At 36.2% G+C, this 21002-nt stretch overlaps 1 protein-coding gene across 16 annotated transcripts in view; it reads right to left on the bottom strand.

Moving 5' to 3' along the window:
- The window catches only part of ARAP2 (ArfGAP with RhoGAP domain, ankyrin repeat and PH domain 2), a 188265-nt gene that overhangs the window by 13766 nt on the left and 153497 nt on the right, over positions 1–21002 (bottom strand). For 14 of the 16 annotated variants that reach the window (XM_082728936.1, XM_082728941.1, XM_082728942.1 and 11 more), the window contains 4 exons: positions 17954–18093; positions 7319–7401; positions 6194–6229; positions 4231–4294 (listed from right to left, as the gene is read on the bottom strand). In XM_082728936.1, coding sequence (XP_082585062.1) covers positions 4231–4294; positions 6194–6229; positions 7319–7401; positions 17954–18093 — 323 coding nt within the window. Of the gene's footprint in view, positions 1–4230; positions 4295–6193; positions 6230–7318; positions 7402–17158; positions 17468–17555; positions 18094–21002 lie in introns of those variants that run through there. The other 2 variants (XR_014311239.1, XR_014311240.1) reach the window with 1 other exon arrangement.

The following is a 21002-nucleotide window of genomic DNA, read 5'->3' as shown; positions in this document are numbered from 1 at the left end:
TCCACTTCCTCGACAGCCTGTCATAGTTTCATAATCATTAAGTATGCTCACCTGCTTATCAGGATCTTCAATTCCTGCGCTCCTTCTCCTTTGATCATACGTGCCTGGCAGAGCCCCCACCCTAGTTACACCCAATTCTACTAACTCTATGGGTGCCTACTAATTGATGAAGAAAGAAAAAAAGATGGTTACTCTATAGATTTATCTCCTTTTAAATTTAACCTTAAAGTCAGGCAAGAGCTCAGCTTTAAGTTGAAGTTCTACTACAGGACAATCGTCTTTCTCACTCTCTGAAGATTATTTCTCACCTTTCCTCTCCCCTATACTTTCAATATCCCGCCCTAACTCACTGAAGGTGAGCTCACTGATTTAATTTTAAACATTACTAGTGATCACTGAAGAATTTCACTTTCCTGCCATGAAGTATACTATGCTCCCTGCATCTTTTAGCCATATAAGTGAGGCTCCCTTCTCTTCACAACAATTACTCTGATTACAAATAACTTTTCTTCAGTCATAAATGCTCAGTGGACTATAATACACAGTCAAGGTCTGACACTCTGGTGTACAACCATTTTTTTCAGCAATGATGAAAAATGTGCACTTGTTCACATTGCTTCGTGTCTGCTCAGGGCCTCTGCTGGTCTGATAATCACCTTCCTCAAAATAAAATAAGATAAAAACAGAGAGGGAGGCAAACCATAAGAGACTTTTAACTACAGAGAACAAACTGAGGGTTGATGGAGGGTGGGGGCATTAAGGAGGGCACTTGTGATGAGCGCACTGTATGTGGGGTATGTAAGAGATGAATCGCTACATTCTACTCCTGAAACTAATGATACACGATATGTTAACTAACTTGAATTTAAATAAAAACTTAGAAGGAAAAAAATCACTTTCCTCTTCAATTTTTTCTTCCAATTACTGAATTTTCTTTATTAGTGTATGTTGAAAGTCTATACCTTCCCATCCTAAGGACATATAAACTGAAACCCCCAAACCTACCCTGACCTCCTCTTTTTCTCTAACCACACAGCCTCATTTATCTACATAGCAAATTCCTTGGCTGGATTTTCTATACCAATCATCTGTTTTTTTCTTCCTCTCAACCCTTCGCATTTCTTTTGTTTTCTTTTTTTTTCTCTTCTGCTTGACCTTTGGAGTTTGGAATGTCCCAGGGCTTATTCTTCCATCCATTTCTTTCTTTCTTTCTTTCTCTCCCTACACCATACTCCCCTTTCATTTTAGATTCGCCTATCTACCCCAAATCCAGAGCTTTCAATGCAAACTGAATACTGACTTACCCCAAATTTATACTGCATTCCCCAAATTTCACCTGAGCATTTGTTTTTTTAAAATAATCTCTGCACCCAACGTGGGGCTTGAACTCACAACCCTGAGATCAAGAGTCACATGTCCTTCTAACTGAGCCAGCCAGGTATCCTTTGCCTGAGTTTTTGATCTATACATCCAATCTTCTATTCAAATAAATATTTATTTGTGTGTCTAACAGGCATCTCCAATTTCATAGGCTGAAACAGAACTCTGTTTTCTTCTGCATCTCTGATCTGATCACTTCTATTTGCCAGTTGCCCACGGCTAAACAAACAAAAACAAAAAATAAACCCTAGAACTCTTCCTTGATTAGTACTCCTCTCAAAGTATTGTAGCCAATCAATCTGTAAATTCTGTTGGATCCACTTTCAACCACTCTTGAATCTTAATGTCTCACTATGTCTACTGCTACCACCCTAGCCAGAACTGCCATCTTCACACAGCTGTTCTTCCTGCTGCCATCTTGGACTCCCAACAGTGTGCCCACAACAAACGAAATTATTATTTCTTCAGTTAATATAAGTCAGATCAAATCCTTCTCTTGTTCCCCACACTCCTAAACTGGGATGATATGATCTGTTGAGTGCCTTCCTCATCTTTTACATCTTCCCATAACATAGCCCTTCAGGATGTTCATGGAACAAAGGTTGTGACCACATCTCAGGACCTTGTACTTGCTGGCCCCTGTAACTGGAATGCTCTTCCCACTCCTGCATACCTGCATAATTTGCTCCCTAATTTCAGACAGGTCTCAACACACTTGTCAACTATTCAGAAAGGCATTTTCCTGAGAATCTTTCCTAGTTAGTGCCCTTCTTTACCTCAGTCACACTCATTCCTTCTCCTTTTTATCAAACTAATATCTATTTGAAATTCTGTCAAATTGTTTATGTTCTCTCCCCTTTCTTAAAACTATTGAGAAAGAGAGAGAGAGAGAGAGAGAGAGAGAGCGCATACAAGCAGGGGGAGAAGCAGAGAAGAGGGAGAAACAGGATCCGGCAGAGCAGGGAGTCTGATGTGGGGCTCCATGTACTTTTGTAAGTGGTATTGGGTTCTCTGGTGCAGATGTCTATACAGGTTTTATAAGACTGACAGAACCCTTCTTCTCACTGAGTTTACGCTTTAGTAAGAGAGGCAGATATGAAAAATCTAATCACACAATAATTTCTAATTAGAAATACACCTGGTGTACAGAATGTTCAGGGTTCCGACAGCCTGAAGGTCTGACTGGTCTGAAGATCATGGAGAATTCCTCTGAGAATGTGACACATAAATGAAAATCAAGAGGGCTTCTGAATCAGGGATGCAGATACTAGATACTGGATACTAGAAAAGTACTCTGCACACCCCAAAGAACTCCTTGTAAGGAGGACTCTGTGTGTGTGTGTGTGTGTGTGTGTGTGTGTGTGTGTATGTGTGTTTGTTAACATGTATAAATCAGTACTTGCTCGTTTCCTATCTGTCTCCCTATGGAGGTGAGCCATTAAATCCTTAAATCCAAGAAGGCCTTTGTGTTTATCTTAGTCCAAAGAAGTGGAATGAGCAGAGGAAAAGTAACTGGGCTGAATCTCTAGGGCCAGGACAATGAAGGGTAAGTGAGGCAAGGAGAAAGAAGTTGGCGATGAGAGCAACCTCTGTTTTCTGGCTATTTATACCTTGATTTTTAAACAAGTCTAGTGACTTCAATGATAAAAACAAACAAAAAATCAATGTAGTTGTACCACAAACACTATAATAGTTTTGACTCTATGGTTCCAATTTTACTAAAACACTTTAAATCTAGTTTGCTTTCTTTTTAAAGAGTTAAATAACAGAATTTCTGAAAAGTCACAAATTAGAGGAAAAGTGTCTAAAAAAGTTAAGTCTTTTTCTGTCTTTGTGTTTTCAGGTAGTAACAGTAACATCAGACTGAGAAGAGCAGGGTTTATTAACCACTGGAAAGGTTAATAAATTAAGAGAGAAAATGATTTTCAAAACAAATAAGGGCCAGATCTGGGGGTGAATTAACTTCCCACTTATAAGAGAAACAGGGAAGTACGTCCTCAGTAATAAAAAGTGGCAACTTAATCGTTACCAGTGAATTTCAATGCTCTTGTGGGAAGTATTGCTGGGAATTCAGCCAGACAAGGTGCGAGGTGCAACCAAACCTATTAATGAGACTATTTAACCCTCCCCTATAGTCCTCCTGTAGGGAGGTGACTAAATGGGGAATTGAGTATAGGTATTAGCTTCTGGCATCCCTGGGTTTAAACCACTAACTAAATGTAAGGTGCCCAGCAAGTGAGAGAATCTTTATACCTTTATTCCCTCAAAGACAAGCAACACCATGCATGGTTTGTTGCAAAAAATGCAGGAGTTAACTCTTCTGAAGAATCCAGCATGCAGTATTCTTGAAGTATTAAAGGAATGTGGGCTCCTGTCTTTATTTCTGGAAAGGCTAGGGTGGGGAGCGGGGGAGTAGGTGGCCATAGGGAGGACAAGGAGGAAAACAGCACACTTTTCTAAATGAAGACAAATGCAGGACTCTGGTAAAACAAGCTCCTCTTTCCAAACACACTACCATCTTGAAGCTGTGCACCTCTCCTGAGGTAAGGAGTAGCTGGAGTACCAGAAAGGAAGCCTCAACAAAGAAAGGAAGCTCTCTTTCAAAGAGTAAGGGGTACATCTGGATTCTCATATATTTAAAAAGTATATAAATGAGAAAACTAAAGCATACACATAAAACTCATTAAAAATATATGTTTATAAAAAATAAAAAATTAAAAAAATAAATAAAAATAAAAATAAATAAATAAGATCTTTAAAAACAAAACAAAAAAAATGCTTGTACCTCACACTAATATTTCCTATGAGCTGTGGTTATACTTTGTTGGAGAGCTGAAACAGAGATCATACCTGGGCAATGAAGACATTGGCCATCCACTCCATCTGAGTTTGTAGACTATCACAACAAATGTGCCTGTAAAACAAGGTTTATCGAATACATAATTCAGAAAGACAGCAGACTGTTCTCCTGTGTATTTGTTTGGTTATTAAGTGATCGGAGACCTCTTTGGATTTCTCCTGATTCATGACTTAATGCAATCAAAATGGAAGTATTTCAGTATAAGTCGCTTTAGGCTTCTGTTAAATGTACAATAACAAAATAATAGTAAAATATGCTAGTTTAAACAAAATACAGCTACAGGCTTTGGAAACTGCTGAAAAATGACCAGCAATATTTGTGGAAAGGCAGAAAGGCCACCGTCATTTCCTTTTTCAGGTACATGATGTTAAACATCTTTTTCCCCAGAAACTCTGAGCCTAAGAAGAAAAATATGTGCACATTTTCTTAAGAGCAGACTTTTAAAAAAGGCTTAGACAGTCTCCATCATTAGGATTATAAACATTAATACCCATAAGACTTGTGAAAAATGAACTAAATGAAAAACTACTACAGCATGTTCAATAACACTGATTCAGTAACCTTTTATTAAAAACCTGTGTAAAACAGAGATCTTGCCCTCAAGGTTCACCTAGTCTATCAGAGAAGCTAAGCATGTAAACAAATAAATTAGAAGACAGTGAGAAAAAGAGAAAGTCAAGTTGAACACAAGAAAGAGCACACTTGGGGATGCCGTAAAGGATTCTTACAAAAGGAAAATTCTGTAAGTGATGTTAGACATGGACATTTCAAGGTAATTATGTATTTTTATTCCTGTATGAAAAACAATTATAAAAATGTTAAAACGAAATTTGTAAAAAAAAAAAAAATTCTTGCTTCCTTCATTAGATTCTCACAAAGGTATTGTCCCTTTCCATTACCATGTCCCAAAAACCGGTCTTCTCTATCATTAAGCACTCATGTATGCAAAATACTACAGATACCGAGAAGAAATAAGTAAGGATTAGAGGTGAGAGTTAACTGATAAGACTAGTGGGGCATGTGAGCTATAGTTTGAAAGAAGAATGACAGTTGAGTCTGCCACACCAGCAGGAAGAGGATGGGAGCAGCAAACAGTGTGGAAGAAGGCTCACTAAAGGGACTACAGACGTTAACATGGAAAGATGAAGGGACAAGGAATGTACTGTGAATTAAAGATAGATTGCTGTTTTATCCTTAAGCCAAAAAAAAAAAAAAAGAAGAAGAAGAAGGAAGCCATGGGAGACAAGGCTGATGGAGCCTCATATTAAAGGGTCTTGTGTGCTGTGCCAACAATCCTGTACTTTATCCTTCTGAAGACAGTTAATACAGGAAAGAAACACAATGCATTTAGGAAGCCCCTTTGGTGATTGGATAGAGAATATTCTAGAAAACAAAAGTAAAATTATATGCATAAAGAGCATCTAGGATAACTGGAATAACCCACACAGATGAAGGCATGGCCTGATCAGAGAGACAATTAAGAGGCAGATCCCATATGGTTTAGTGGCTGGTTAGATGAAGCTGCGGTGGGAGGAAGAGACATATAGTACAATCTCTAAGGAGACCAGCTAGGTCCTGTGACATCAATGTAAAACACATATTTGCAAAGAAAAGGTTTGAGGCCAAGATTTTTTTTTTTATACAAAGTTTTGGCTATTTCTTCTCCTTTATATAAAACTGAATTCAGCCTGCTTATCCCACACTCACATAATAACTAGGGAGAAATCAGACATAGTTTCTCTTAGGAGGGCACTAGCAAGTAGGACACCTGGGATTTAAATGGACCTAAATCTTGAAGCAAATCTATTTTCTTCTTCTCAAAGTATTTAAAAAAATTTTTTAACTTCACTTTGGTGAAACATTTCCTGTCTGTAGTCCTATCTGCCAATAACATTATTTGTTTAGTAAAGTTATCGATGTATCAAATCCCAAAACTGCCAGATGTTAACTTACCAATGATGTTTTTCGGAATACGCTGTCAATCCCCAACTATATTACATTGGGGGGGAAAAAAAACCAAACACATACATATTAAAAAAGAGAAATCATACAAAACCAAAAACAGATTATTAGATATTAAGGAGCAGGGACTCAATGGTGGCAATGTATAACAGAACAGAAAAACTCAAACATCCTGGATTCAATGGATATGACTGATCTAGAGGTGAATGATAAATGAAGGGTTTGGCTACAAATTTAAATATGCTCAAGGAAGAGGGAGGGAAAGGATCTATGACATCATGGGAAAGTGAAGGAAATCTCTCAGAAGATACTCTTGGCTGAGGAAGGATAGATATCTAGGAAAACAGCCAAAACAAGATATAAACCTTCTCCTACTGATATTGTGGGAAATTAAATAATGTGTCAACAGCAAGACAGGTGTATGTACTGGGTTTACAAATAAAGCACATAGGCAAAAATGAGAAAAATTTTCAGGAATAGAACACCCAAAGTAAGTATCTAACAGTTCATGAAAATGTTTTGTAAGTATTTGTGAAAACATTAATTAGCTAATCACATCAATCTGTGATTAGAAAGTATGGCATAAACCGCATGCTGGCATGATTCAAATGTTGAAGAGGAGGACAATGTATTAGAGAGTCTACTTTTCTCTTCACTGCCTGGGTACTAGTGGGTTTACTATCAAATTTGGCAAAGAAAAAAAAAAAAAAGGCAAATTACACAGCCAGGCATCAAGAGGCTATTTTCCTGTATGTAGAATTGGCTGGAACATTCCTTATGCCCCCAGGCTGTGAAAATGATCAAGGAATGGAATAGTGGAGAAAAACCCAGGTGTTTTTGAATAGACAGGGCCTTCTGGGGACTCCTTGTTTTACACAACAGAGATGCCATCACCAAGGAATTTGACTTTAGTGGGAATATTATGCTTTTTTATCTGCCCACAGGAGTTCCCGCAATCTGCAACAGGTCTCCTGCCATGTCCGTAGCAGCTCAAAGATTTTGTCTGTAGCTTAACTTATAAAAAGCCTGATTAATGTCTCTGACCTCCAAATCCTTGCATAGGTACATATTCCTAAAACTTTCACTTTTCAAAAACCCTTCCCTTTCAAACTTTACCTTGTTGGAGGCTTCATTTTCTTTTTCACTCCAAGATAAAACTTCAGTGAACCAAGAGAAAACATTTTGTCATATTTACTACTCTGTAAGGAAAACAAAATAATCTGTAATTAAGCAGACTTTAAAAATATCTTTATATTTTGAGTATTAATGACTGGATTCAGAATCAGTTTCTCCAATGTTTTATGGATATTATACTAAGTTTTTAGTACATGAAGATTATTCTGATTACAATGTTATAAATTTAAATAGAAAATTTTGAATATACATGCATGTTTATGTATGTCTGTACATGTATACACAGACACAATAATTTTTTATTCAAGACACCTGGAACCAGATATAAATCAGAACTGATTATTTTTCATTTTTTTCTCATATTTGAAAAATAGAATAATGTCAGTATTATGTAATCCCATCAGTGGCTGTCTGGGACAGCACCCAGTATTCATGTAACTAAGACAACTACCTTCATGTTAGGTTTTGTTGACAAATGCATTATGATTTTCTGTATTTTGTGGATTCCAATCTAGGAACTTCTTTGGGTATATATTGAACTATCTCAAGTATCTATATTAATAACATTTTAAACAAATAATTAATGTAAGTAGACTATTAAAAATTTACATTATTCTGGATCAATGATCTATTCTACATACACATCCTGACATATTTATCTGTAACTAATATTTTTTAAAAATCTTGGAACATAGGCCACCAGGTAAAACTTGAATCATTATCCTCTAATTTCAAAACTTATACCAAACACACACACACACACACACAGACACACAGACACACACACACACACATTACACATAAAGGTAGCAACCTTGGAAATGATTATTAACACATGCTTTCCCCATACCCTAATAATTCTGAAGGAAATCTTCTGTTTTAAAGTGTTAGGCATATAGCATTAAAAACTAAGAGCAATGATATGAGGAAGTGGTGATGCAACAGGGAGGCTTAAGTGGGTAGGAGAAGAATAAATGAAACAAGATGGGATTGGGAGGGAGACAAACCATAAATGACTCTTAATCTCACAAAACAAACTGAGGGTTGCTGGGGGGAGGGGGTTTGGGAGAAGGGGGTGGGATTATGGACATTGGGGAGGGTATGTGCTTTGGTGAGTGCTGTGAAGTGTGTAAACCTGGTGAATCACAGACCTGTACCCCTGGGGATAAAAATATATGTTTATAAAAAATAAAAAGTTAAAAAAAAAAAAAAAAAACTAAGAGCAAGGGGTTTGGGATCACAGAAACTTGGGTACAAATCTGGCTTGCTACTTAGTTTGTGAGCTCACTTTGCTCTGCTCTTCTTGTTAGTAAAGAGGAATAATAAGAATATCAAGTATCTTATAGGGTTATTATTAAGTGAGTAAGGGATTTCTGGGCAGTTCAGTTAGTTAAGTGTCTGACTTCGGCTCAGGTCATGATCTCAGGGTCCTGGGATCGAGCCCCATGTCCACATCTGGCTCCTTGCTCAGCGGGGAGTCTGCTTATCACTCTGCGTCTCCCCCTCTTCATATTCTTTCTCAAATAAATAAATAGAATTTTTGTTTATTTTTTTAATAAATAGAATTTTTAAAAAAGATAAAATAAGTAAAGAAGTACTATGAAGGATTATTCTACAGACTAAATGAGAAAAATGTCTATTAAACATTTAGTCTAGTAATCAGCATTAGTGTGCAACAAATTATTATTATTATTACTTTTTAAAGATTTTATTTATTTATTTGACAGACAGAGATCACAAGGAGGCAGAGAGACAGGCAGAGAGAGAGGAGGAAGCAGGCTCCCTGCTGAGCAGAGAGCCCGATGCGGAGCTCAATCCCAGGACCCTGGGATCATGACCTGATCCGAAGGCAGAGGCTTTAACCCACTGAGCCACCCAGGCACCCCCAAATTATTATTATTATTAGGAACTTAGAACATATTGCTTCAGAGACCCAGTAATACAGACAAATTGTTAGGATCCTAGGACAGTATGCAAAAGCCCACTTAGCAAATATTGGCTGAAATTTAGTACTAAGTACAATTAGCTGAAGTTAGTACTAACTTCTATAAAAGTTAAACTGTTACTGTGAAGTCTTTTTTTTCATGAAGGTAGTTGAATTTGAAAAGTAAAAGATGGAAAATATATTTAAAATTAAAAACTGCCTTTCGTGGAGAATACAGGTTAAGAAAATATAGAGGAAATATAAAGGCAAAAACAAGCAAGAAGATGACCAGTGCTCTAGGGCATTGATGAGAGCTGGAACGTGTCCGGTTAATTTACTCCTAGTCAGTATAACAATGTGTGCTATTATCATCACGGTAGATAATTTAGAATATTTATATTGGATATTTTCTCTTATGGCTAGATTTTTAGAAATGGAATCACTGGGCTAAAGGCTAGGAACATGTTTAAGATTCTAGGGGTGCCGGTGGCTCAGTCAGTTGAACACTAATTCTTGATTTTTGGCTCAGATTGTGATCTTGGGGTCGTGGGATCGAGCCCTACATTGGGCTCCACATTCAACATGGTGTCTGCTTATCCCTCTTCCTCTGCTCCCCTACCCCCCACTCACACTCTTGTTCTCTCTCAAATAAATAAATACATAGCATCTTAAAAAAATAAGGTTTTGGCCAGATTGATGGTGTACATTTACTTACAATTAAACATACACTTATATATTCATTAGCAATTTTCAATTTTGATTTGGCTCACAATTTATCTTTCTGTTTGAATTAGTTCCTTATATATGAAATAAGAAATTTCCCTGTCTCTTTAAATGAAATATTCTATACAAACTGCTGTTTGCCTTAATTCTGCTGTTTCCTTTTATTAGTTTTAGGAAGTCATACTCATCTTTCCTTTTGAACTTTCTTAACTATCTCAATTTAAAGGGTTCTCACATGGCTGACAAATACTGAATTGATGGCCATGTAATTTGAAGGGCTACTATTTTTAAAATTTTACTTCTTTTGTCAACCTGGAATAGATGAGAGTTTAAACTGAAATTTTTTAAGAATTACCCCAGCCCTATTTATTAAACAAACATTTAAAAAATTTTAATTAATTTTTTATTAACATATAATGTATTATTAGTCCCAGGGGTACAGGTCTGTGAATCACCAGGTTTACACACTTCACAGCACTCACCCAAGCACATACCCTCCCCAGTGTCCATAACCCTACCACCCTCTCCCTACCCCTCTCCTCCCGACCCCCCTCAGTTTGTTTTGTGACATTAAGAGTCTCTTATGGTTTGTCTCCCTTCCAATCCCATCTTGTTTCATTTATTCTTTTCCTACCCCCCAAACGACCCCCCATTGCATCTCCACTCCCTCATATCAGGGAGATCTTTTGATAGTTGTCTTTCTCCGATTGACTTATTTCGCTAAGCACAATACCCTCTAGTTCCATTCACATTGTGGCAAATGGCAAGGTTTCATTTCTTTTGATGGCTGCATAGTATTCCATTGTGTATACATACCACTTCTTCTTTATTCATTCATCTGTTGATGGACATCTAGGTTTTTTCCATAGTTTGGCTATTGTGGACACTGCTGCTATAAACATTCGGGTGCACATGCCCCTTTGGATCACTACATTTTGTATCTTAAGGGTAAATACCCAGTAGTGCAATTGCTGGGTCATAGGGTATTTCAAATTTTTGAGGAACCACCATGCTGCTTCCAGAGTGGTTGCACCAGCTTGCATTCCCACCAACAGTGTAGGAGGGCTCCCCTTTCTCCGCATCCTCGGTAGCATCCGTCATTTCCTGACTTGTTAATTTTAGCCATTCTGACTGGTGTGAGGTGGTATCTCACTGTGGTTTTGATTTGTATTTCCCTGATGCCAAGTGATGTGGAGCACTTTTTCATGTGTCTGTTGGCCATCTGGATGTCTTCTTTGCAGAAATGTCTGTTCATGTCCTCTGCCCATTTCTTGATTGGATTATTTGTTCTTTGGGTGTTGAGTTTGATAAGCTCTTTACAGATTTTGGATACTAGCCCTTTATCTATATGTCGTTTGCAAATACCTTCTCCCATTCCATCAATTGTCTTTTGGTTTTGTTAACTGTTTCCTCTGCTGAGCAAAAGCTTTTGATCTTGATGAAATCCCAATAGTTCATTTTTGCCCTTGCTTCCCTTGCCTTTGGTGATGTTCCTAGGAAGATGTTGCTGCCTGTGCTCTTCTCAAGGATTTTGATGGATTCCTTTCTCACATTGAGGTCCTTCATCCATTTTGAGTCTATTTTTGTGTGTGGTGTAAGGAAATGGTCGAGTTTCATTTTTCTGCATGTGGCTGTCCAATTTTCCCAACACCATGTGTTGAAGAGACTGTCTTTATTCCATTGGACATTCTTTCCTGCTTTGTTGCGGATTAGCTGACCACAGAGTTGAGGGTCTATTTCTGGGTTCTCTATTCTGTTCCATTGATCTATGTGTCTGTTTTTGTGCCAGTACCATACTGTCTTGATGACAGCTTTAAACAAACCTTTCTTTAGACATATATTTATGGTGGCATTTGTTTGGCATTTATTTGTCAAAAACAAATCCTAATATACAAGTAGGTATTTTACCTGACTTGATGGTACCATTGCTATCTCTGTTCATTCTTATTCCAAGACCATATTATTTCAGCTATTTCAGCTTTACTGTATACCATAATTGTTGGTATTATTTTGTCTTTTATACACCAAGATGTTTGCAAGTATCTTATCTGTTTACGCTTTGAGGTGATTATCAAATCATTTCTGCCAAATTCTAAAAATAATCCCTTTGGGATTTTGAAAGGCATTACATGAAACCTATTGATAAATATTAATAGACTTTACATACATTTTATTTCTATCAGTGAAGTTCTATAGTTTCCCTCATAACATCTGTACTTCTGGCTAAGGTCATTTTCCGGTAGTTTATGTGCTTTTTCTTTTTATTCTGACTGAGGACTGGTTTTGGGTGCTGATTTTGTAGCATGCTACCCTACTTCATGTTAAGGAGAAGCACTGAAGTCTAATATAGAACAGTGAGGGAGCTTTGTAAGGCAGTGAGTATTCCATGTCGGAAAGAGTCAAAGCAAGGAGAAGTTGGGGCTGTATCCACAGCAGTGGTGCCTCCCGGCCATACCTGTTGGAGAGGACATCAGACCACAGCTGAGGTAAATAGCCATCCTCCTGGCTGAGAGAGGTGGCCAGGTAAGGTGAGGTGAGAGCCAGAACAATGGGATTTGCACAGTTCAGGATGAGACAAATAGTGCTGAAGCAGGTAGTCTGCATTTACAACAGGATATCATAATTCCAAGACTGCCTACATTTTGATATACTTTTGGCAATAGAAGGTCTGAAGTCCTACAACAGATTCTCAAGCCAGTCCTGACATGCAGGCTCATTACTTTACACCATATTTTCTGTCCAAAATGAACACTAATGACAGAATTTGAGAAGAAAGCAGCAGTGGTGGAAAGAAAGCTTTTTTCAGTTTCTGTCTTTAAACTGAATATGCATAAAGTAGAACTGTAAGGACACTAATGGAAAGTTCTATAAAAGGAATTCTCATTTGGCAAGATAACTTTACTGTTGGTTTATTACAATTCTCTCTTTTGGTATGTGTATTTTCTGGAGAATTTCTTCAGAAAGTTCAATATACTAGACTGTTAGGAAGTCTCTAATGTGTTACTTCAGGCACTATAATTCAAAATAAAGTTTTTAACTAAGCCAATTAAATTAGTGTGCTTAAAAAACTATTCTTGCTCCTAAAAGGAGTCTGCTTATTAGTGCATGCAACTTTTAACGACCCCTCCCTTAGCCACTTGTTTTTTTTTAACACCATTAACAGTATAATGGTGATACTCTTTGAAATGTCTCACCTTTTATGTAAATCAAGTCTGAAAACATTTTAATTAACATTTTCTATGCAGGGAAAGCTCAACACAAAATATATCTTCCCCTGTGTATTACCCTAATTTGTTGTTAATGAGCATTCATAAATTATCTCTAATTAACACCTAGTCTTTTTAAATATACTTTTCAATTTGTAATTTCCACTTCATTCTCAGTAAATCATTTTCTAAGTATATACAGTCACACATTTATTAATGGCAACTGTCAAAACCAGAGCCAAATGTTTATTCAAATAAGTTAGGAGATTTTCACTATTGCTTAGATACTGTAAAATAATTGGAAATGTTAACATTGTCAATGACTCTACCATCAATATTAAAAGGGACAGAGCAGCAACATGAAAAACAAAACAGCTGTATAAAATCATGTGTTGAAAATAATGGTAGTTGAAGGAAAACCATAAGTCGAGTCTCCTCTACTTGCCTGAATATGCAAATTAAAGTATCAGTTGCATTAATTTATTCTGACAGATGTACAAATACAACTTTTAAGCACAATAATTATAAGGCCATAACATGAGCTCACTGTTATAAAAACAAAATGGGTGCAGTGTCCCTAAAAAGCACTGTCTGACAAATAGTGTATCTCACTTACATATGGAATCTAAAAAAGTTGAAATCATAGCAGAAAGCAGAATGGTTGTTGTCAGGGGTTGGGGTCAGGGGAAATGGAGAGATGCTGGTCAAAGCATATAAAATTTCAGTTATGCTGAATGAATGTCCTAGAGAGCTAAGGTACAGCATGATGACTATAGTTAATATTGTACCGCATACCTGAAATTCGCTAAGAGAGTATATTCTAAATGTTACCACCACCCCCAACACACACACAGAGTGCCAACAGATAACTCTGTGAGGTAATGGATATGTTAATTAGCTTGACTGCAGTGATAATTTCTCAATGTGTAATGAATGTATCAAAACATCACCTTGTACAATGTAAATATATACATTTTTTTTTTGTCAATTACACCTCAATAAAGCTGGGAAAAGGAAGTATTTTAAATGTCAAAAAACAAAACAAAAAAAAATCTCTTTAAGACAAACTTGTTACTGTCACTGTATGAATTATCTTAGACTGAGTAGACTCAACCTTTCAAAAACATATAAATTCCTAAAACATATTCTGTAAAAGGGTATGAGATTCTCCCTGTCACAAAATCAATCCATCTGAAAAAAAAAAAAAAAAAATCACTTGTCCATGAATAAGCTTCCTGGGGCAGATTTTTAAATTTATATCAGCTTGGGGGAAAACACTATAAAAATATGAATTGTATGGATTGTCATATTTGGGAATCTTTGGTACTTTGGTACTTCCTAAATAAAAAACAAAAAACAAAAAACAAAACAAAACAAAACTTATTCCCTAACTTAAAATAATGCAAAATTACTATTTATTTAATAAATTACTGCATGGAGCCTTTGGAGTCTAATACCTGGGAATGAACACTTTGTTGCTTACTGGCTGTGGGATCTTGGGCAAGTTATAGAATATCTTGATAAGCTCCTTTCTTCATCTGTAAAGTGGGAATAATTATAGTACTAATTTCACAGGGTTATGATAAAGATAAAATGAGATAATACCAGTGAAATGTATAGAACTCTACTTTTTATAGAGCAACTGCCTGAATGCTGGTTGCTGCCATAAGGCAGCACTGCTATTACTAACTACCGACTACTAGTTGTTTGTTTCTAACAACCTTCTGTTGCTACACAATATAAGTCTTGGTTCCACAGTGAGACCAAAAAGTTCAGGTTCATTTTTAAATACCCTAAGCAGATAACCAACTACAAAAGTGACCCTTTAACCAACATATTATGTATATAAAAGGGCAAGGATTAAGGAAATCTGTCCAACAAATATCAAAGTGCGTGACCCACTGAAGAAAACCAAAGAAAATTCAATCAGATTCAGTTCTAGATGGCTGGAGTAATCAGCTGTGACGTCCTGAATTTACTTTCATGAACACAAATCTAAAGTTCATGAACCTTAAAATCTGATGTGTTCAGTTCACATAGGCCCAAATTCTTCTGTGCCTCACTTCTGCAAACTCCACTCTTCGTCTTCTAGAAAAACTGCAGGGTGATAATAAATAATAACCATTTGATATGCACACAGACTCCCTGCTAGGTCCTTCAGATGGAATAATAAGGTGAGAGTCTGAGTACAGTACTTACTATAGCTCCTTGCATAGATGAGGGCTGCAGGAGTCAGTGCTATTTTGTTAGCCCCCCTGCCTGGACAGTCCACTGTCCTAATCAAAGGAAGAATGCTACTCAGATTTATTTATGCCCACATGGACGTCTCTCTGCCGGAGGAACATACAGGGAAGGCGGTCAAAGCATGTGAGAAGCTCAACAGAAGCCATAACAAAATGAGAGCACAGAGCTTTGGAAAGTTGCCTATGAATCCATTCTTCGTAACGTATTCACAGACATAACTAGTCTCGTCTGTGTTTGTACATCTCCACAAGAGATCACAGCAAAGCACCACACAGATCCTGTGTGTCTTTCTTTAAATCCTGCTGTCATTCTACGTTTAAATTACTATGTAGGTGTTATTTGAGATTCAAGGAAGTAGAGAGGTTACTGCTTATACCCTTGTAATCACCACCCAGAACTGGAGAGAGAACATTTATTTCTCTCATCCTAGAAAGATTCCTACTGACTCCACTATCCTGCTTCTGCAGCAACCTTTCTCCACACCCCAGGCAGACACGTACTGACTTCTTTCATCATAAATGGTTTTGCCTGTTCCTAGATTTCTTATGGACAAACTCATATGATGCTACTTTGCATCAAGCTGCTTTTGCTCAACAAGGACTCAAAGATTCATCCATGTTCATCCATATTCATTAGTATTCATTTTTACTGCCCAGTCATATTCTAGTATATGAATATATCATTCTTTTATTGATGATGAATCATCTGGAATGTTTCTAGGTTTTAGCTTTTATGAGTAAAGCTGCTTATGAACATTCTGGAACAAGTGCTTTGTGGACAGAATACTAGGAACCAATTCCTGGATCATGCGGTAGACGTATGAATAACTTTATTTTTTAAAACTACCAAACAGTTCTACACAGTGATTGTGTGATCTTATACTTACACTAGCAATTTAGGATGATTTTAGTTAATCAAGATCCTTAGTCATACCAGTGGGTATAAAATAATATTGTGTGGTTTCAATCTGCATGCCCCTGGGGACTATTAGGTCGACTGTCTTTAGTTCAATGCTTTATTGGTTATTCCTTCATCTTCTTTCATGTAGTGTCAGTTCAGGACTGCAACCCAATTTTCATTGTGTTGTTTTTTTATTGTTGATTTGTTCTTCATATTCTAGATATGAGTCCTTTCTCAGATATATATACTGTGAATATATTTTTCTCTGTTTGGGACTTGCCCATTGATATTCTTCACGAAGTCTTGATGAGCATGCTGCTATTACCAATATATAAGCTATGACTATATATTGTTTCATATTACATGCATTATGTTATTATATGTAATGTTTCATGACTTAAAAGAATGTATATTCTTAACTAAGCAATAAAATAATGTGGCATTCAGGATTCATACTACCATCATCATATTACAGATTCAAGAAATTGAGGTTGAGCGCTTAAGTTATTATTCACACAACCAATCTGGTGGATTAGACATTTTCACTACTAATCAATATTCTTACAATTCCATAAATTTATCTATTTCCTCTTTCTCTATCTCCTCTCCATTCCACAACTCCTTAACAAAAGCTTTTGAAAATTCAAACTTACAGGGATATATCAGTAAGATTCTGTTGATAAATACGATATTATATGAGTCAATTCATTCAACCATATAGGAAATACATTAATAAAATTTATTTTATTATTTGATTTTTGCCTTTTTATTCCACATTTAATTAATTTCCATTAGCTAAGGTCAAGCCATTTTTGCCTCAGGGCATAACATTCTCTTTTTTATTAATTTAAATTCAATCATCCAATATAGAGTACATCATTAGTTTCAGATACAGAATTCAGTAATTCATCAGTTGCATGTAACATCTAGTGCTCATCATGTCATGTGCCTTCCTTAAAGCCAATTATCCAGTCACCCCATCCCCCTACCCACCTCCCCTTCTGCAACCCTCAGTTTGTTTCCTATATAGTTAAGAGCCTCTCTTAACTATAGCCTTCCTGACTTCTTAACTATAATCTTCCTGACTTCTCAGTTTGTTTCCTATGTTAAGAGCCTTTTTTAACTATAGTCTTCCTGAAATCTTCCTGACTTCTTCCCAGTTTTCCCTCCCTTCCCCTATGATCTTCTGTGCTGTTTCTTATATTCCACGTATAAGTGAAACCATATGATAACTGTCTTTCTCTGATTGACTTATATTTCACTCAACGTAATACCCCCAGTTCCATCCACACAAATGGTAAGATTTCATCTTTTCTGATAGCTTTTAATTTTATTGATGAAGATGCTTGACTTAAATGCTAGTTTATGTAACACATATTAGACCTTTAAGGACTTCTCTGCACTAAAAAATGAGAAGTGCTCAGAAAGGCCACATGAAGTTCTTCACTGTATTACTTAGTGCATTAATGTAACCTTCAGAGGCTGTAAGAAATTAGCTGACGGTGTGTTCTGTTTACTACAGGGCTTGACTGCCAAGAGAGGATGGACAGGGGTATGAAATGAGAATGTTAATACCTACACAAACATGCATACATGTTCAAATACTAAATATACAACTACCTTTGAATCCTTGTAGAGAAAGAGATACCCATCTCGTAAAACAAAATACCGGTCTTGAAACTTATTTCCAGACAGTATTTTAGATGGTTCTTCTTTAATTTTCAACATTCCTTCTTTGATACTTTCCAGGGCCCTCCTCTCTGTAAGGTACAACATTGCTTTTGTAAGTTAAGCACATTTTCATTTATTTGGAATATAATATAAAACATTTCTATTTTTTATTTTGATAATATAAAATCAGAACTTGTTTCTTATCAGTAAGAAGCTGATGGTTAATTTCTGGGAGCACCATGTGTCAGGATATTCGTATCTACTTATAAGGTCTGCCTATACTGTCCAATTGGCTACTGGCTAATGAGCCCTTGAAGTGTGGTTAATCTCAATTGAGGTGTGTTATTAGTATGAAATATATGCCATATTTCAAAGATCTTATACCAAAAAAAGGTAAAAAATCATAAGTTTGTAAGGTTGATTGATTACAGGATCAAATTATATTTTAAATAATGAGTTTATATTAATAAAATTAATTTTATCCATTTTAGATCTTTTAATGGGGCTACTAGATAATTTAAAATTACATAATTGGCTTTATTATATTTCTCTTGAACTGCTCTCGAAAGAACAATGCAAATACAGAGGTAAAAATGGAAGCCTCTCCCAGAATTCTGATTCAGGAACCCAGGAATTCTTGAGGCACTAAATAAAATCCTATACATCTGAACCAGGTAAGGATAAAAAAAGCAAAACTGCTAAGGTAGAGCATTTATCAACAACTACATTTCCTGTGCAATACCGCCACGCCCCACATTTAGAAACACTCAACCAATTCTATAAAAATACTTTCTGGTAAGAACACCAAATTTGGGGACACCTGGGTGGCTCAGTGGGTTAAGCATCTGCCTTCAGCTCAGGCCATGATCCCGGAGTCCTACGATCTAGTCCCACATCAGGCTCCTGCTCAGCCGAGAGCCCGCATCTGCCTCTGCCTGCTGCTCTCCCTCTTTGTGTTCTCTCTCTTTCTCTCTCGCTCTATCACAAATAAATAAATAAAATCTTAAAAAGAGAAAAAGAACACCAAATGTGTACTTGTATAAACTTATCAATACAGCTCCAGTCTAAAGCTTTCTCCTTAAAATCTAGACAATATTCAACTGCCTACTTGGGAACTGAAGAACAATGGGAGGGGAAAAAAGGAACTCTAAGTCAAACAGCTATGACACGGTTATTAAGATGTCAATATCTGCTGAATATTGGAAACATCAGTATCTGCTGGATCCTGGAAAATAAGAGTCATAACACCTCTCCTGCAGATGACTGTGGGCCTCATAGTAGATAAGGACCACAGAAAGATGTAGGGTGGGACACTATATCAGACCAGGACCTTTAACATTTTTCTGCAAGTCAGGTGATAATTCTTAAATACTCATGCACGGTTTCTGAAATTTAAAACAATGTGAATACAAAATACTCATGCACTATTTCTGAAATTTATAAAATAACTTGAGTGGTTTTAGAAAGAACTCTTAGTCTTTAACATTTCCTTTGTTTGAGGAAAACCTGTACTTATATGACAAATAATACAAAGAGGTTCAGAATTATAATCAGCATAAGGAAATGAAAGTTCAAAAAAATAGAAAAAGTTCCTCATAATTATACTCAAATATGAGCATGGCATGGATACCTGGAAGCAAAAATTCCCAGGAATAATCATATCTCTGATGCTAAGCACAGATGTGCAAACAAATGTAATTAGCAAACCCCAATAGTCTTCACAATACATGTACTAGCCATAGATAACACTCTTTTAATCACACTGTCATACTAAAATTGCTTCTTTATTGGTAGTGTACAACTTTAATTTCTGAAAAACACTGCTAAAATTTGTCTTCTCAAACAATTATTATTCAATATTCAATCCCACAGAAAAATATTTCAAATGATATTTTACAGCTAAATAACTTCTATTTAAATTAAAAATAACTTTTCCAATGAAAAGAGAGAAGATTATTTTAATACAACTGGAAGGTCAAGAAAAAATAAACATAAAACTGTTAAGTGAAATTCATATGACATCAAAACATTCATTTCTTCATAAAGTACTGAGGGTCTGGTATATACTCAGTTCTAGTAATAGACAATCTTGGAGACAATGAGTTAAATACGTCTGACAAGCAAAGCTACATTTGCTGACAGAAGTGAATAATTCAAAAAACATTCAGTAGGATTAGTGAGTCAGCTGCTGTGGAACAGGGAAGTGGAGAAAGGCGATTATAACACGGCTGGTTTAGAAACAGGTAAATCATTTTTTAAAGTTTAAATTAAAATCAAGTTGTGAGATGCAGATATTACATAATGTTTAAGACAAATTCCATTCACACCTTTTAATGATACTTTTTCATTTAGATTTTTGTCCAAATAAACTTTTCAAATTTTACCAATATTCATATGTCCAATGCCTAAGTAAACCATTTGTAAGTCAAAGAGAAAATAGGCTTAGGAAAACAAGTATTTTAGCTGCATTTGGGATCATACTTGGTAATATTTATTTTAATTATTACATAATTGAGTCTATTAACTAACTTGCAGCATACATTATTAAGAGACTCAGGAGGAAGGCTTTGAGAGAAGTATTTGTGAAGGAGGAGGGAAGAATGAAAAGAACTTTGAAATATGAAGTTCTGTAACTATCAAGGATGTTAAAGATGTTTCAACAGCTCTCACAACTAAATTTCTATTTGATCTCAAAATGTTAAAACATGTAGAAAAATTACCCACTACTTAAAGGGCAAAATGAAGCTACATACTTTGGGGGACATCGTGTATGACTCAGCGTGTAACAAAATCAAAGTTATGAATTAAATGGCTTCTAATAATTCACTTTTCCAAACTTTTCCAGTACTGCTTGCTCCCTCAACTGTGGGGTACTTCATTCTTATATTTTCAATCCCTCCCCTTCACCCCAGGCAGGAAGCTTACTAAGGTTCTCTGCTCTACAGGAATCTGGTTCAGTAAAAGTTCATGCTACTGTGTTTGCTGCGCCTACTATCCA

Source organism: Mustela nivalis (assembly GCF_964662115.1).
Source record: "Mustela nivalis genome assembly, chromosome: 4".
NCBI classification, from domain to species: domain Eukaryota; kingdom Metazoa; phylum Chordata; class Mammalia; order Carnivora; family Mustelidae; genus Mustela; species Mustela nivalis.
Note: the sequence above shows the minus strand (reverse complement) of the source record. Positions and strands in the feature narration are given on the sequence as shown.